At 44.8% G+C, this 18,888-nt stretch overlaps 1 protein-coding gene and 1 long non-coding RNA gene across 4 annotated transcripts in view; one reads left to right on the forward strand and one right to left on the reverse strand.

Moving 5' to 3' along the window:
- Positions 1-246: 246 nt before the first annotated feature.
- LOC311515810 lies at positions 247-16,991 on the reverse strand. The gene is made up of 3 exons (XR_014710237.1): positions 16,910-16,991; positions 1,092-1,221; positions 247-566 (listed from the first exon to the last, which is right to left on the reverse strand). It is a non-coding gene; the product is annotated as an uncharacterized lncRNA (long non-coding RNA).
- Positions 16,389-18,888, forward strand: part of CACNB2 (calcium voltage-gated channel auxiliary subunit beta 2) — a 395,376-nt gene continuing 392,876 nt past the window's right edge. For 2 of the 3 annotated variants that reach the window (XM_084619151.1, XM_084619150.1), the window contains exon 1: positions 16,389-16,905. In XM_084619151.1, the coding sequence (XP_084475277.1) occupies positions 16,801-16,905 (105 nt within the window). In that variant the 5' untranslated portion in view covers positions 16,389-16,800. The remainder of the gene's footprint in view (positions 16,906-18,888) is intronic. The other variant, XM_084619149.1, reaches the window with a different exon arrangement.

The raw sequence follows: 18,888 nt of genomic DNA on the forward strand, positions 1-18,888 counted from the left end.
TTAGGGCAATTGCAGTGTAGATGCAAGGGGGAGGGAGGTTGCCTTAAGCCCAGGCTTACATCACAGTGTAAACATACCCTCTGCATACATAGCTACAACGCCAGTACTTTCAGTACCTCGCTTTCATGACCACCAAATTTCTCATACATTTTTAGAAAGAGTAAAAGTAGCTTTATATGGTCCCTGAACTGTTGTTTGAAAAAAATCAAATCTTGAAAGTGTTGTCTCTTCTGTTATTGTCTTCTACTAGCTACCCTTGCCATTTCACAAGATTAGAAATGTCCTTATATGAATACCCAACATTTGTCCATTATAAATATTAGATAATGTATGTAATGTAATAGGGTTGGCCCCTCTGCTGAGCAGTAGCAGATGTGGATCTGGCAGGTTGGCTTCCCAGAAAAGAAAAATCAATGGTGCAGAGTCTGTGTATATTGTAAGTGGACCTTGGCTTTATTTTCACACACAGCCTTATCCTGGAATGGAGGTAGTCACAAACAGCATGTAGGCAGTCCCTACATTCAGGAATCTCTGCTCATCATGCCTGGTTCCCACAGAGCAATTCACTGCAATCACAGAACAAAGCAGAAAGCATTCACACAGCTCCCTTTATACAGAATGTTGTATAACCAAAACTAACACAGCATGTCTTCTTAAGACTAAACATTTGCTTTCATGCTAATAAATAGGACTTGGAAGACTTTGTGTAACAGTACCACTTCATGACACATACCATAATGTATAGTTTGAAAACGTTTATCTGTATACAGTTGTCTGGACTAACTCCATGTACAATGGACAAAGGATCTTGTATTTATATAACTTGTACATTTTCAGAGCTATTCATTTATTATAAATATATCCTACAGCTATAAATATTAAAGGTTAGTCAAAAGAAAACATATTTTGAGACTGACTAGAGGATAAATGCTAACAAATGTAATCTAGCACCAGCTGCATATGTTAATGTGTTTGATGGGTACAGTCCCCATCTTCACTTTACTACTATCTTAATAAGAGAGCATCTTTACGCAAGATCCTTTTGAAGTTAATGAAACCAGGAGACAAATGTAGAGTTCAAAGATACTTGCTCTGTTTCTCTTCTTCTGAGGTCCTGTGTTTTCTACAGAGCACGCACCATCTGAAAAATGGCTTCACAGAGGACCAGTAGAAAAGCTGATGGCTCTTTTGGTGCCATCCAAAAAGCAAAAGCATAAAATCCTGAAATGCAAGAAGTTTGAAGTGAATGTTGATCTTTCAGATAAACTTGGCTGAGAGATTAATCAAGCAGAATGACAGTCTAGGATGGGTGTGTGTGGAGTGACCAGACAGCAAGTGTGAAAAATAGGGATGGGGTGGGGGGGGGTAATAGGCGCCTAAATAAGATAAAGTCCCAAATATCGGGACTGTCCCTATAAAATCAGGACATCTGGTCACATCTGGTGCAGGAGGAGGAGGAGGAGAGAAGAAATAAGGGTTGCCTACCACAATGAAGGTTATGCAGTCTAATTTGCCTGATTAAACCAGCTTTTACTGAGTCTGAATGTGTGGTGCTCCAGATATATACACACTTAAAAGTGCCTACATAGAATGTTGCCCTCTGTGATTTTTTTTTAAAAAAGGAAAACACAGCATGTGACTAACATAGTTAATTTTAAATCATATTTCTTTAACCATGTAAAAGGCTTTAAGTCTTTGAAGACTCAGGACTTTTTCTGGCAGTAGTGCACACTTGAAACTTCCATCAAGGCTGGGAGTTGCAATGTGAGCACTTGCTGGATCAGTCCTGAGCCCATGGCAAGTCTGAAATATTTAAAAAGAAACCATTTAAGTGATCCAAGATAATCAAAAGGTCTGAAAATATCTTCAATACTGAAAGCACCAATTTTAGCATGGTTAGAGATCTCAAAAATGGCTGAAGTTTGGTAGGTGGGAAAGGGAGCTTTAATTACTTTTACAGGCCTGTCCACTCCCTCCACCACTGCCAGTAAAAGAAAGTCCTGGGGCCATATTTCAAATCCATAACCCATAAGTGTTTGTATGGGAATCGGATTCTGAGAACTATGTTAATCCATTCCAAGCATAAAGTGTGACCGGTTTGTCCAATCAAACAGCTCAGATTTCAAATATAAAATATTTGCAATAAACTACCAGCAAATGAGCACAAGCTAAAAATAACCTGCAGAACTTTTCGGCTGAATCATTCTGAAAAATAAATTTAAGTTTATAGCATTCTGTTCCTGGACAGTTAATGCACACAAAAAAGGGGGGAAATTAATTGAGTAAATTATTCATGCACCATTCACCCAGATTAAGTCATAACTTCCCCACTGCATCATGCTTCCGAGAAACTTTCTTTCAACGGGGAAAACAGCATTCCAATGTCAAGAATCCCTCATACAGAATGTCCTGCCAGGAACTACCTCCAGTTTGTAGGGAAGATGCTTTAGCTCAAGCACCTCTATTTATCTCCATGAGAGTATTATGGTATGGGGAGAGAGGCTATTTCTCAGCTAATCAGATCAACAAACCTATAAAGGCTTTACTGAAAGCCAACATCTTCTATGCATCTGAAAAATCTGTGGCAGCCAGTATAGATCTTGGAGGACTGATGTAAGGTGCTTCTGCTATGAAACTCCACTTAATAAGTAGAGTGTGGTAATCTAGTTTCGTTTTCACAATGGTCTCAAGGGGAGCTCTATTGCAGAAATCTAATCTGGAATGAAAAATGAATAGATAATTGTGGCAAGGTTTGCACTGGAGGGAAAAGGATGAATTCTTCTCACCAAGCATATAGGTAAAGAAATGCTCTTGATCATACCCACTACCAGAGCATCTAGAAGCAGTCCAGGATCTAACAGCATACCTAAGCTGTGCACTTGTGTTACAAATGATGGTTACACTTCCTCACAGATTGTAGCTTGAAGCCACCTCAACCTCTTCACTTCTTCATTGACCAATACTGGATGAAACAGAAATACACAGTGTTTTTTCCCCAAAACCACTGTTCTATTTCCCCTGCAGTAGACAACTCAGTCCAGCTCCTAGCTACTTTTTCTACAGAGTAACATGAATTTTCTTCAAAGTGTAAAAAATCTGACTCCACAGTGACGTAGATGCAGTAAGGTTCACTAAACTCCCAATCATTCAGAACAGTGCAACTGTGCAGGTGCAAAGATAGAAGCAAAGAGACTTATCTTCACTTCCTGCATAGATAGAGCAAAAGCAACAGTCTTAAATCTGTACGCCACAAGCAGCTGTACCCAGCAAGACAATTCTCTACGAGCACTGAACCAAGGGGGTAACCTATAAGGACCAAGCCTACAGAGAGGGTGTTTAGGGATCACAGTATGACTCACAGAGAGCACAAGATTGTTAATTGTTTGATAGGACTTGCGGGAAAAGTTGAATGTTTATTCTTGGAGGGTGAAAGGGCTTTTCTGCTCCTTTGATTTGTTAGCTGAGTTGATTTATTTCCTATATATGATTATTTTCATCCTGCTGGTTGATTATCATTGTATCTATAATTTAAGGAAGTTTTAGGGTGCTTGGAGTTTTTGTGGGGTGCTTTTCATTGTCTAAAACTAAATGCCTTATTGATGGTTTAATAGGATCTTTTAAGTGGGCAGTTTGAGCAACAACCTTCATGGACACCAGAGATTGGGAGACACAGGGCCATTGTTCTTTATTTTTTAAACGGGGACAGTGTCCCCATCATGTACTTTTGTACCAGATATGGACTGGTCAAAGAGGTTGCTTATACACGCCAGATGTATTCATCACTAAGATCCTTTAACACTCTGCAAGATATGACTGAGGTGTATTTAAATAAAGTATTTTACACACAGTGCCACCTAGTGGCTGAAGGGTATAATTAAGTTTAGCATTCCATTACATCTCCCCCTTTAAGTTCTACATTCCTACCATTTATAATATTTATACTTTCACACCATCTTTGAAATTCAGTACATATCAGTCTATTAAGTGTCTCTAAATTGTACTGTTTTCTAATTACACAATCTGAACATATAACAACTTGCTAATATGGCTGTCCATTAGTTGCAATGACTGGCTGTGCTCAGTTTGGAATACTTGAGTCATCTTCTTTGTGTTCCACATCTGTCACCGTTAGAGTTTGCTCTGTCAGTTGTTCTTTCTGAGGAACAAACTGGTGATGTCAATGATTTCTGCTGAACCTTCTGTAGGTCTTGATCACATATGATCTGGGTGCCGAATTATTTTTCTTTAGGAGAGCTGGAGTTGTCCATCCTTTTTTTTCCATCCAGTTGGATACAATCTTGGTCACCAGGTTCTAGACCCAGCAGTTCTTTGAGTGGTATCTACTATAAAAGCATTCATAGGCTCTTTTTGTCCTTTTATCCAGTTTGGCTACTCTTTTCATATCTGGACACTTTGCAAATAGATTCGTTTCCAAAGTTGGAACAGCAGTTCTGAGTTGTCTTAGCATCAGGAGTTGTTCTGGACTATATCCAGTAGTAACTATTGGTGTTGATCTGTAACTCAAGAGCAAAGAATGGATCTTCCTGCTGTAGGATTTTCTTGGCTGTCTATACTGCTCTCCCAGCCTCTCCATTCACTTCTGGGTAATGTGAGCTGCTAGTAATAGGATCAAAATCATATTTTGTTCAGAATTAATTAAATTCTGCCACAGCGAATTGTGGTCTGTTTTCTGTCACTAGTTGTTCTAGAATACAGAAGTGAGCGAAAGTGACATGTTTCTCAATAACATGACATGTTATGTCTTTTAAGTACATTATTTCTATATACCTGGAAAAATATTCCACTATGACCAGGTAATTATGTCCTCTGAATTCTCATAAAACTGCAGGTAGCCTCTTCCAACGTCTCTCTGGTAGGAGTGTTTGTACACTGTATGGTTCAGTATTGTCTGAAGTTGATTTGTACTGGATCTCCTTTCAAAAGTCCAATACCATCAAATCCTACATCAAGTTCTTCCACCTTTCTCATTAGGCCCATCATGGCTGCCACACTGTGACTGAGAAGGTTGTTAGGCTTTGATCCTGTGAATGCACAGCTTTTATCTTTATAAGTTGTTTCTGTGTAGTGAACTGGCCCATAAAGTTCAGAATATCTGCTGGGAAAATTGGAGTTGTGTCAGGTGATTTCCACTCTTGAGGGGGTGGAGACTGAATGTGATTGTTAGCCCCTTCTGAGATGACTGTGATGTCAACTCCTGAGTCAATTTTAAAGTCAGTAGTCTTGCCATGAATATTCAATTTTACTTTCCAAGCAGGTTCTGTGGCCTCACATGCTATAGATCCCCAAAACAATGACTCTTGATTGTCAGTAATATCAGTCAACTCCCTGACTGCTTTAGTGTGGCAAAAAGCTTCAAAATGTCCACATTTCATGCATTTATTACACCATGCATCTCTGGCTGGACATGCACCATCTCTTGGGATATGATTCCCCACACCTTGTGCATGTAGACTGCAATTTGTCCCTCTCAGCCTGGGAGTCCTCTCTCCTTGCCTCAGGGATTTTATGATGATGTCTTTTCACACACACAGTGTCTGTTTACAGTTTCTAAGCTAGTTGCAGATTTTTCAAGTCTGTCAAGTTGCTTTAGGTTTTGCTATTTCACCAGTTCAGACTGCTTTGCTCTCTAGACAGCTGTGGATTTTATCTGTTAACCCACTAACCAGCCTGTCTGTAATACTTTCATGTGTTGCATTCCCCAAATCACAGCTTTCAGCCATTGTATGCAGAGCTCTTATAAAACATAATTTTGTGATATAAACATGCTCTTTCATAAACCACATTTCTCTGATGTATAAGGTATGCCCCAAACATAGAACCCTTTCAGAGTCAGTTCTGTGGCTGTTTTCAGTAAGGTCACGGGATTTAAAGATATTCTCTGCCTGCTTCCGTATCTCATAAATTAAAGAAGATACTTGTATATCTCCAGCTTCTCTGTGGAGTTTGTTTGCAATTCAAAATCTTGCAAAATTCTGTTTCCAGTCTGTCCATTGCAAAGGTTTGTCAAAGCTGAAGTTCTCTGGGGCATTGAATCATTGCATGTTGCTAGATCTTGCAGTCTTTGTTGCTGTTTTCCTTCCAACTGCAACCTTTGTTGCTGTTTTCCTTTTGTTTCTGTTCTTAGTTCACTCCTGACACCATGTCATGTACTTCTGCATCAGTTATGGACTGGTCACAGAGCTTGCTTATACACACCAGATGTGTTCATCATAAGATCCATTAGTGCTCTGAAGGTATGGTTGTGGTTCATTTAAATAAGTGGCTGAACAGGATACTATAGTTTAGCATTTCATTACAACCCCCACTTTTGAAAAGCTCAAGTTGGCAGGGGCACAATGAGGGATCCAGGCCCTACCTTGGCCCCTGAAAAAAGCTGGGTATGATGATGGCGGAGCTCCTTCTCTTGGCTCAGTTGCGCCCTCATCAAGGAAGCAGGGCATTCAGACCACTTTTGAGTGGCAATGCACCTCCATGCACCACATCACAATGGCACTGATTCAAATTTGGCCCAGCTGCCCCTCTGTCATGACTGAGGGGTGGCCAGGCCAATGATGATGAACCATCCCTGCACTTTTGCAATCCTTCCAGTGCCACTGCCGCCTTATCCATTGTGTTGTCTGTCTGGAACCTCACTAGTTCTATCAAAAAAGATCACTCATCCAGTCAGGACAGGTATACCCCAAACCTCAAACCACAGGAGACAATGGCTGGCACATGACAGCGGTCATTTCTATCCCTCCAATTTCCACTTCTGTCCCAAAAGCTGGATCCAGAGTATGCCCAGCTGTCAAGGTTCCTCCCCCACTCTGAACTCTAGGGTACAGATGTGGGGACCTGCATGAAAAACCTCCTAAGCTTATCTTTACCAGCTTAGGTCAAAACTTCCCCAAGGTAACAAATATTACCCCCGTTATCCTTGGAATGGCCGCTACCACCACCAAACTAATACTGGTTACTGGGGAAGAGCTGTTTGGACGCGTCCTTCCCCCCAAAATATTTCACAAAACCTTGCACCCCACTTCCTGGACAAGGTTTGGTAAAAAGCCTCACCAATTTGCATAGGTGACCACAGACCCAGACCCTTGGATCTTGAGAACAATGAACAATCCTCCCAACACTTGCACCCCCCCTTTCCTGGGAAATGTTGGATAAAAAGCCTCACCAATTTGCATAGGTGACCACAAACCCAAACCCTTGGATCTGAGAACAATGAAAAAGCATTCAGTGTTTTACAAGAAGACTTTTAATAAAAAATAGAAGTAAATAGAAATAAAGAAATCCCCCCTGTAAAATCAGGATGGTATATATCTTACAGGGTAATTAGATTAAAAAAACATAGAGAACCCCTCTAGGCAAAACCTTAAGTTACAAAAAAGATACACAGACAGAAATAGTTATTCTATTCAGCACAATTCTTTTCTCAGCCATTTAAGGAAATCATAATCTAACACATACCTAGCTAGATTACTTACTAAAAGTTCTAAGACTCCATTCCTGTTCTGTCCCCGGCCAAGACGACTACAGACAGACACACAAACCCTTTGTTTCTCTCCCTCCTCCCAGCTTTTGAAAGTATCTTGTCTCCTCATTGGTCATTTTGGTCAGGTGCCAGCGAGGTTACCTTTAGCTTCTTAACCCTTTACAGGTGAGAGGAGCTTTCCCCTGGCCAGGAGGGATTTCAAAGGGGTTTACCCTTCCCTTTATATTTATGACACGCCCCCCAAATCTCAGCTAGGGTGAAACACTGGCTGGGATTTCTTCCTGGAGCTCTAGGAAAACAGAGTTAATAAGACACATGCATCTCTAAATATACTACCAAGTACATAAAGACTAACAATATTTTCCACATCTCAAGGACGATTTTAACCAGTTGATTCTGGGAAACTTTCACGGGAGAGTGCATCAGCCACTTTGTTAGAAGCTCCTGAGATGTGTTGGATGTCGAAATCAAAATCTTGGAGAGCTAAACTCCACCGAAGAAGTTTTTTGTTAGTTTCTTTGACGGTGTGAAGCCACTTTAGTGCAGCATGGTCGGTTTGCAGGTGGAAACGCCGTCCCCAAACATATGGGCGTAGCTTTTCCAGAGCGTAGACAATGGCATAACATTCTTTTTCAGTGACTGACCAGTTGCTTTCCCTCTCAGACAGTTTTTTGCTGAGAAACACTACAGGGTGGAATTCTTGATCAGGTCCTTTCTGCATTAAAACTGCTCCCACACCACGCTCGGATGCATCTGTGGTTACTAGGAACGGTTTGTCAAAGTCTGGGGCCCTTAGTACAGGGTCAGACATGAGTGTCGCTTTAAGCTTGTTAAAGGCCTTCTGACACTTTCCGGTCCACTGAACAGCATTTGGCTGTTTCTTTTTGGTTAGGTCTGTCAGTGGGGCAGCGATTTGGCTGTAGTGCGGTACAAATCGTCTGTAATAACCGGCCAAGCCTAAGAAGGATTGAACCTGTTTCTTTGACTTTGGGACAGGCCACTTTTGGATAGCATCCACTTTGGCCTGTAGGGGGCTGATAGTTCCTTGACCCACCTGGTGTCCAAGGTAAGTCACTCTGTTTAGGCCTATTTGACACTTCTTAGCCTTAACAGTTAGTCCTGCCTCCCTTATGCGCTCAAGGACTTTTTGTAGATGTTCCAGGTGGTCTGCCCAGGAATCCGAAAATATGGCCACATCGTCAAGGTAGGCGACTGCATATTCTCCTAATCCCGCTAGGAGACCATCTACAAGTCTTTGGAAAGTGGCGGGTGCATTTCGCAGCCCGAAAGGGAGTGCATTAAATTCATACAGCCCGAGATGTGTGATGAAGGCTGACCTTTCCTTGGCAGATTCATCTAGCGGTACCTGCCAGTACCCCTTGGTTAAGTCCAAGGTAGAGATGAACTGGGCCCTTCCCAGTTTCTCTAATAGTTCATCTGTGCGTGGCATTGGATAGTTGTCTGGGCGAGTTACAGCATTTAGCTTACGGTAGTCCACGCAAAAACGTATTTCCCCATCTGGTTTGGGAACTAGAACCACTGGAGATGCCCATGCACTTTCAGAGGGGCGGATTACACCCATCTGTAACATATCCTGGATCTCCCGTTCTATAGCAGTTTTAGCTTGAGGAGACACCCGGTAAGGTTGGACCCTAATTGGGTGAGCATTACCTGTGTCAATGGAGTGGTATGCCCGTTCAGTCAGTCCTGGGGTGGCTGAGAACGTTGGCGCGTAGCTAGTGCACAGCTCCTGGATCTGCTGTCGCTGCATACGCCCAAGGGTCATGGAGAGGTTCACCTCTTCCACACCACCAGCACATTTCCCTTCGTAGTAGACACCTTCAGGCCACTCAGCGTCGTCTCCTCCCTGGGCTGTAAACTGACAAACCTTTAATTCTCTGGAATAAAAGGGCTTTAGAGAATTAATATGATACACCTTAGGCTTTCGGTTGGAGGTGGGGAATGCTATGAGATAATTAACAGCTCCCAGGCGCTCCTGGACCATGAATGGCCCTTCCCACGATGCTTCCATTTTATGGGCCTGGAGTGCCTTTAAGACCATGACCTGGTCTCCTACTTTGAAGGAACGCTCTCTGGCATGTTTATCATACCAGGCTTTTTGCTCTTTTTGAGCATCCTGTAAGTTTTCTCTAGCAAGGGCTAAAGAGGTTCGGAGGGTGTTTTGTAGGTTGGTTACAAAGTCCAGAATGTTAGTTCCTGGAGAAGGTGTAAATCCCTCCCATTGCTGCTTCACCAACTGCAATGGCCCCTTAACCTCACGGCCATATACAAGTTCAAATGGGGAAAACCCTAAACTGGGATGTGGTACAGCTCTGTAGGCAAAGAGCAACTGCTGCAATACTAGGTCCCAATCATTGGAGTGCTCATTTACGAATTTACGTATCATGGCCCCCAAAGTTCCATTAAACTTCTCCACCATGCCATTTGTTTGATGATGGTAAGGAGTGGCAACCAAGTGATTTACCCCATGAGCTTCCCAAAGGTTTTTCATAGTTCCTGCCAGGAAATTAGTCCCTGCATCTGTGAGGATGTCGGAGGGCCAACCTACCCTGGCAAAAATGTCTGCTAGTGCCTGGCACACACTTTTAGCCCTGGTGTTGCTTAGAGCTACTGCTTCCGGCCATCGGGTGGCAAAATCCATGAAAGTCAGTATGTACTGCTTTCCTCTGGGTGTCTTTTTCGGAAAAGGACCCAGAATATCCACAGCTACTCGCTGAAATGGAACTTCAATGATGGGGAGTGGCTGGAGAGGAGCTTTGACCTGGTCTTGGGGTTTTCCCACTCTTTGGCACACCTCACAAGACTGGACATAGGTAGAAACATCCTTGCCCATTCCCTCCCAGTGGAATGACCCCCCCAAACGGTCTTTGGTCCTGTTCACCCCAGCATGGCCACTAGGGTGATCATGGGCTAAGCTCAAGAGCTTGGCCCGGTATTTAGTTGGAACTACCAACTGTCTCTGAGGATGCCAGTCTTCCTGGTGTCCCCCAGAAAGAGTTTCCTTGTATAAAAGTCCTCTTTCTACAACAAACCTGGATCGATTAGAAGAGCTGAGAGGCGGTGGGTTGCTCCGTGCCGCCGTCCAAGCTCTCTGGAGGCTTTCATCTGCTTCCTGTTCGGTCTGGAACTGTTCCCTTGATGCTGGAGACATCAGTTCCTCATGGGATGGTGGACCTAGGCTTGGTCCCTCTGGAAGCGATATAGGGGATGGAGCTGTTTCTGTTGACTGTGAACCGCTCTCCGCTGGTGTACTATGTTGGGATTCAGGCTCCGGCTGAGCCTCTTGTGTAGGGTTATCGGCTGCTGCCAGTTCAGGTTCGGTGGGGCCCTCTGGTGTTGAGGTTGCAAGTACTGGATTCAGTGCTGACACGGGGTCTGGTGTTGGTTGTTCGGCTGGTTCCGGTTCTGGGACTGGTTCCGTCTGGGTCTCTGGGACTGGATCCACTACTGCTGTTGCAGACATTGGCCTGGGGTCCAGGTCCATCACCTCTGACTGGGTCCTGATAGAAGTTTCCGGAACAGAGCTAGGCCTCACGGCTTGTTTAGCCTGGTTGCGGGTGACCATTCCCACCCTCTTGGCCTGCTTCACATGATTGGCCAAGTCTTCCCCCAACAGCATGGGGATGGGATAATCATCATAGACTGCAAAAGTCCACATTCCTGACCAGCCCTTGTACTGGACAGGCAACTTGGCTGTAGGCAAATTGAAAGAGTTGGACTTGAAGGGTTGAATCGTCACTTGGATCTCTGGGTTGATTAAATTGGGGTCCACTAAGGAAGCATGGATAGCTGACACTTGTGCTCCGGTGTCCCTCCACGCGGTGACCTTCTTCCCACCCACACTCACAGTTTCCCTCCGCTCCAAGGGTATCTGGGAGGTATCTGGGCCTGTGGACCTCTGGTGTGATTCCGGTGCAATGAACTGTAATCTGTTGGGGTTCTTGGGGCAGTTGGCCTTTACATGCCCCAGCTCGTTACACTTAAAACATCGTCCAGCTGACGGGTCACTGGGGCGAGGAGGGTTGCTGGAGAACGGGGTGGTGGGACGATAAGGGGTCTGGAGGGTTCTTTGGGAGGTAGGTGGGGCTTTGGGCGGCCCCCGGTAATAGGGTGTGGTCTGGGGTGGTCCCTTCTGGTCTCCGCTCCAACTGCGACCAGTTTTCTTCTTCTCTGCCACCTCCACCCATCTGGCTCCAATCTCTCCTGCCTCAATTACAGTTTTGGGTTTCCCATCTAGGATGTATCTTTCTATTTCCTCAGGAACACCCTCTAAGAATTGTTCCATTTGCATTAGGAAGGGCAAATTTACTGGAGATTCAACACTTGCTCCTGATATCCAGGCATCCCAATGTTTTACAATGTGGTAGGCATGTCGGGTAAATGACATGTCTGGTTTCCACCTTAGGGCTCTGAACCTCCGACGAGACTGCTCGGGTGTTATCCCCATTCTGACTCTCGCCTTGGATTTAAACAGTTCATACTTGTTCATGTGTTCTTTAGGCATTTCAGCTGCCACCTCAGCTAAGGGTCCACTGAGCTGCGGCCTCAGCTCTACCATGTATTGGTCAGTAGAGATGTTGTACCCAAGGCAGGCCCTTTCGAAGTTTTCTAAGAAGGCCTCAGTATCGTCACCTGCCTTGTAGGTGGGGAACTTTCTGGGATGGGAAGTGGTACCTGGAGAAGGATTGCTAGGGTTTGTTGGTATATTCTGCTGGGCCTTTATCCTCTCCATCTCCTCCACATGCTTCCTCTCTTTTTCCTTCTCCTCCTCCTTCAGCCGCATGAGTTCTATCTGTCTTTCATGTTCCCTTTGTTTTTCCTCAGCCTGAAATTTGGCTAATTCCAGCTGTAGTCGAGCTGAGGATTTGCCCATTCTAACCTCTCTGTTTTTAACTAACTTTACACCCGAGGTTCAGAAATAAACAAACAAAACTTGGCTGTAAAATTTTGCTGTGCTGGAATAGAATACCTATTCTCTGATAGTGATTGTCAGCCTACAGAAAAAGACAATTCCCTTGTGTCTGCTCTGGGCCCAAATTAAAGCAAAAAACCTCCAACTACTTGGAAACCTGCTTACCCAGCCCAAAGAAAAAAAAAATTTCTTTTCAACCCTGTGCTCCTTGTAAAACAAAAAAAAAAATCAAAATCCTAAAAAAACCCTGCCACTTTTGTCTCCAGGCAAATGGGTAGAGCACACACCCCCTATTTACTTTTAGGAAGAAAAGAAAAAAAAACCTCTGGGTTGGAGGACTGTGAATTTCCCTGCAGGAGTTAAGTACCCTGCCTCTAGGCAAAGAAAACCTGCAATTCACAAGATAATCCCCTTTTGTCTCTGCTTGGCCACAAAGCAGAGAGAAACCAAGCTGCTTTCAGTTTCAAAGCTGCCTTCTGGACTTCCTAAAAATTCCTTTTTAAAATCTGTATTTCTAGTTCAAAAAATCTCAACTGGATCTCAAAATGATTTCAGGTTAATCCCACCACTGTGCCACCATGTCACGGTTCCTCCCCCACTCTGAACTCTAGGGTACAGATGTGGGGACCTGCATGAAAAACCTCCTAAGCTTATCTTTACCAGCTTAGGTCAAAACTTCCCCAAGGTAACAAATATTACCCCCGTTATCCTTGGAATGGCCGCTACCACCACCAAACTAATACTGGTTACTGGGGAAGAGCTGTTTGGACGCGTCCTTCCCCCCAAAATATTTCACAAAACCTTGCACCCCACTTCCTGGACAAGGTTTGGTAAAAAGCCTCACCAATTTGCATAGGTGACCACAGACCCAGACCCTTGGATCTTGAGAACAATGAACAATCCTCCCAACACTTGCACCCCCCCTTTCCTGGGAAATGTTGGATAAAAAGCCTCACCAATTTGCATAGGTGACCACAAACCCAAACCCTTGGATCTGAGAACAATGAAAAAGCATTCAGTGTTTTACAAGAAGACTTTTAATAAAAAATAGAAGTAAATAGAAATAAAGAAATCCCCCCTGTAAAATCAGGATGGTATATATCTTACAGGGTAATTAGATTAAAAAAACATAGAGAACCCCTCTAGGCAAAACCTTAAGTTACAAAAAAGATACACAGACAGAAATAGTTATTCTATTCAGCACAATTCTTTTCTCAGCCATTTAAGGAAATCATAATCTAACACATACCTAGCTAGATTACTTACTAAAAGTTCTAAGACTCCATTCCTGTTCTGTCCCCGGCCAAGAGGACTACAGACAGACACACAAACCCTTTGTTTCTCTCCCTCCTCCCAGCTTTTGAAAGTATCTTGTCTCCTCATTGGTCATTTTGGTCAGGTGCCAGCGAGGTTACCTTTAGCTTCTTAACCCTTTACAGGTGAGAGGAGCTTTCCCCTGGCCAGGAGGGATTTCAAAGGGGTTTACCCTTCCCTTTATATTTATGACACCAGCCTTATGCACAGATTACTGCAGGGAGTTGCAGACATCAACCATTATCATGGCAGACATAAAATTTGGAGTCAGTCCATAAGAATCATCATATACATGGTAAATGAAATCACCAATAATTTTATTAATCTTGGTGATTTCAGCACCACTATAGTGAGAAACCTGATCATCCCTGATAGAGTTCATGTGTGTTGTTGGTGTATAGGTTGTCCCACTCCAAATCTTTTCCTTTCCCCATCCTCTGACGTATGTAGCATCCATATTTCTGCTGGTGAGATGGCAGAGTGAGAACAGTGACATGAGGAATTCTGTGAACTTTAAAAAAAATAAAATTATGGGATGGAGGAAAGGGAATCATGGGCTCTCATAATTCCCTGGATGCAGTGCACTGTGGGATACCAGCACTGCATCCAGAGAATTAAAGGTCCCACAAGGCATTGAGCTGGACTGTGCCTCAGCAGACATGGGGATGCTTAGCCACAGTGTACCATGTCTTCTACCTTGTGACAGATATGGCAATTTCCTACAATAGAACAATCTTACTGAATTAAGTTTAAATATCTTGGGAGTCCATTGTATTAAATGCAAAAGTTGTGTTATTGTGGGCTAGAACTGCACATAACTTCTCTAGGGGGTGGTTGGGTTGTGAATCGTGGGGAGTGTTATGAATTTCAAAGGACTATACTGAACAAAGTGCCAGACAAGAGTGGACTTTTGGGACAAACAGTATTTGAGTGTCCACCTGGGGAATTTTTAGGTGGAGGTGAATGCAAATTCGCACCTTGGGTTATGCAAAAACCCAGCCTTTTGAAGCTACACTCTAAGGAGAAGACCATTATCTGCCAATTAACTGTTCCTGACGATCAAAGGCCCAAGAAGCATAAAAGACAGAACTATTTGTGACTGTGCTTGTTCTGAGCTGAGGCTGTTATGAACTTGTAACTACAGAAAAACCTCTTGGTAGAGTTTCAAGGACTGACTCCTACCAGAGCAGAGTCCTTGTTGGAGTTGTCAGGGTGTGTGTGATCTCTGGTAAGCTTATTAACGTGCATGTAGGTTCGCTTATTGTTTTTAATAAGTTTTCTCTATAATGCTTTCACCTTGAGAATAAATGTACTTGCTTATAAAGGGCTGTGTAGTAAGTTATAACTGCTGGCAATTCATTATTCATGAGCCTTTGGCAAGAAAGCTAAGCACAAATGTGGCCTGTTTAGGCAGTCTGGATTGCTGGAAATATCATAGTGAAGGTGATGTAGGAATTGTGTGCTTTCGAAAAAACCCTGGTCAGGAGGGAGAGAAATGCAAGTCTCTTCCCAAAAGAGGTAAGAGAGCTGGAAGCCTGGAGTGAGTGCCCTTGGTAGACCATGGAGGGGGAATGCAGGTGCAGTTGCCATGAACTTTGACATGCCAGATACAACCTCTGGTAGTGAGGATGCACAGCACCAGCAAAAGCAGCCAGATGTGCACAGGCGTTAGCAACATAGCATAACATAGTTATGCAACATATGCATAACATAACGTAGTTATGCATATGTTATGTTATGTTACCATAACATAGTTCTAGTGGCAAACTTTTCTAGTGTAGACGTGGTCTGAGATGCCAGTTGCCTCATAAAATCAGTATCACTGTGGGGGAGGAGTTATCTTCCTATAGTTTACATCACCTACAAACAGCAAATACTCCCTGATCTTCCTTTGTCGTACTTTCAACTGTATAGCTGTCTAGAGATGGAATATGCCACCAAGGGTCCTGCATCATCATCCAGGTCTGCTTAGATATGTATAAGTTTAGTTGGTGGGGGAAAGGAGGAGGGCATACTGTGCGTTCATTAGCTGCCTTTATACAAAAAGTTGAAAATGTATTTGGTCATTCGTATTCCACTTCAATAGAGGGAACATGTTCGCGAATAACGTTAAACAGGAGATGGGGGATCCCGGGAAACTGAGGACACTCGCCTCGCGAATGCAGCAATGGCCAAGCTGTGGCATACGCCAAAGGAAACTCGACCTTTGGGTCTCGTGGCGTTTAGGAAGTGATCTGTGCTATCATTTACAGAGGATAGAAATATAAGGAATGTTTTAATTGCATCCGTTGTTTTTTCTTTTGACAACAGTCGTGTCTTCAGGCCGCAAACTCTTTGGGAGAGGGGCTCCCACGTCCCGTGCAGTGTGGGGCACAGGGGCTGCACTTCAGCAATGCCCATAAAAGGAAGCCCCGGTCGCAGCGAGGTGCCGCATCTGTCCCGCAGCCCAAGTTTGCCCCGGCTTCGCAGCCACTTTAGAAAGTCTCCAGCCCGTGGGAGGTGACAGATGTGGCTGGGTGTGCCGGGGACTGGGCTGCATCCAGCCCTTACCAACCTGCCTCATCGGCCTCAGTGTTAAGCCCCCCGCCCCCAACCCGTCAAGAGAAACTTGGCTGGCGGCGGGGGGGAGGGGGGGGTCAGTGATGGCCCGCCGGGCGCCGCCTTTGCAGCCAGCCTCCCGCGGCCGCTCGGCGCGGCTCGCCCCTTGCCGGGGAGCTCGCGTGGGTGGGAGACGGTCCTTGCCGGTCCCAGCGCGCCTCCCCGTCTCCTCCCCCTCAGCCTGGCGGCGGCGGTGCCCGCTCCCCGCTCCCCGCGCCCCAGTCTCCCGCCGCAGCTCGGGCGAGGCGAGCGGGGCAGCCGCGCGGAGTCCCAGCGACCCTCCCTCCCTTCGCCCCCTCCCGGCGGCCGCCGCCTCTTCCTGCTCCCCGCCCGGCGCTGAGGGCTTCCCGATGGCACGGCGCTGAGGGCAGGCAGCGGGCGGTGCCGGCGCGGGGCTCTGCACTGATTCACTGCGGGGCTTGCGTGGGGCGAAGCCGGCTGGTACTTTTCGCCAATGGTCCAAAGCGACATGTCCAAATCGCCTCCCACTCCGGCGGCGGCGCAGGAGCTGCAGATGGAGCTGCTGGACAACCCCCCACCCGCCGCAACCGCCGCGCAGGTACCTGGTGGGGTGAGGGGCTTTTCCGGGCCTGGGGTCCCTGGCTGTGCCTTCGGTGTCTGCCGGGTCCCTTCAGCTCGTCTCTGGCTTCCGTCTTCCTCCCCGCTCAGGACCCTGCTGTAATAAGGGGCAGGGGGAGCTCGGGGGGAGGGGGGCACTCTCCCCAGTCCCCGCAGGGACAGATGTGCAAAGCTAATCCGATCCCCTAGCTCGTAAGCGTGGCCGTCTGCGCTAGAACATCCATCCTTCACCCTCAGAACAGAGTCCTCGCTGCAAAGAAACGCTTTAGACGAGCCATAGGAGGTCCCAACCCTTCTGAGCTAACAGAAAGCCTCAAGGAGATTAGGAGAGGAACAGCTGGATTTCCCAAACTCCTTACCCTCCAGCTTCAATTCCCATTTAGAAGGGAAGTTTGATAGCTCTTAGAAGAGATCTGAGATCCGTCCCCCCCCCCTTAAAATGCAATTTAATTAAAAGATATTCATGCAAGGAAGTGTTCAGTGAAATAGATATTTTGTAAACCTTGTCATTTTCTAAAGAGTACAGATGAATGTAAGAACACAGTACTATGACTGTTGTTCAGTGCCTTCCTTTCTAAAGCAAAGGGTTATTTCCCCATCTCTAACAACCTGTTGTATCTGGTGCGACATACATGTTGCTTACAATATTACTCTACAGCCTGTCTCCCCGCTCACATACAATATGTGTCCATAGATTAGGAACCCCGCTTTATAGGAGAAGACAGAATTTATGCCATATAAAGCAGCAGGAGTAAGGACCTCGGCTGGGATAAAGATGTTCCTGACCTTACAGATTCTAGCTTCTAGAATAAAATTGGGAAGCTGGGTGTACCATCTTGTCCCCCCGCAAGGATGCTGTTAAAGTAAAATATATATTGTATGCAGAGTGTGCATGTTTGAGATAGAGAAATGGAGGTTAACACATCTATTGAAAGGTTTCAGAGTAACAGCCGTGTTAGTCTGTATTCGCAAAAAGAAAAGGAGGACTTGTGGCACCTTTAGAGACTAACCAATTTATTTGAGCGTAAGCTTTTGTGAACTATAGCTCACTGCCACAAGTACTCCTTTTCTTTTTACATCTATTGAAGATATTGCATTTTGAGATAAATCTTTGGTTTAGTATGTTAATGTTGTATAATATCTCTCTTCGCTTTACCTTACATGTCTGCATAGATTCATTTTGCTATTTTTAAACCCAGTGTGTGCTAATATCTGATTGTGTGCATTTGAAATAATGAACACTCTGGTTCTCTTTGGGGTGATACCTTTCTGTTGTTGTCAAAACTGTTTCTGATCCTTTATTTTAGTTGAAAAGGCGGTCCATTAAGTATCACAAAAATGTTGGATTAGAAATGTTGTCACATGAAAATGGTGTCAGTCTGTCTAATTGACCTTTATTGGAGATCATTAAAAATGAATAACAATTCAGCTATTGAGAAACCAGTCCATGTTAAAAAAAAAGAAGAAAAAGTGTATATTTTTTTCTTTTTGCTTATGAATAGGGCCCTACCAAATCCATGGCCATGAAATACACATCACGGACCGGGAAATCTGGTCTCCCCCTGTGAAATGTAGGTCTTTTGTGTGCTCTTACTCTGTACTATACAGATTTCACCGGGGAGACCAGCATTTCTCAGGTTGGGGGTCCTGACCCAAAAGGAAGTTGCAGAGGGGTCACAAGGTTATTTTAGGGGGGTCATGGTATTGCTACCTTTACTTCTCCACTTCCTTCAGAGCTGGGTAGCCGGAGAGCGGCGGCTGTTGGCTGGGCGCCCAGATCTGAAGGCAGTGCCCTGCCAGCAGCAGCACAGAAATAAGGGTAGCAGTACTGCAACCCCACTACTATAACCTTGCAAACCCCCCATAACTACTTTTTGGGTCAGGACCCCTACAATTACAACACTGTGAAATTTCAGATTTAAATAGCTGAAATCACAGAATTTATGATTTTTAAAATCCTCTG

This window comes from Lepidochelys olivacea (genome assembly GCF_965140295.1).
Source record: "Lepidochelys olivacea isolate rLepOli2 genome assembly, chromosome: 2".
NCBI lineage: Eukaryota > Metazoa > Chordata > Testudines > Cheloniidae > Lepidochelys > Lepidochelys olivacea.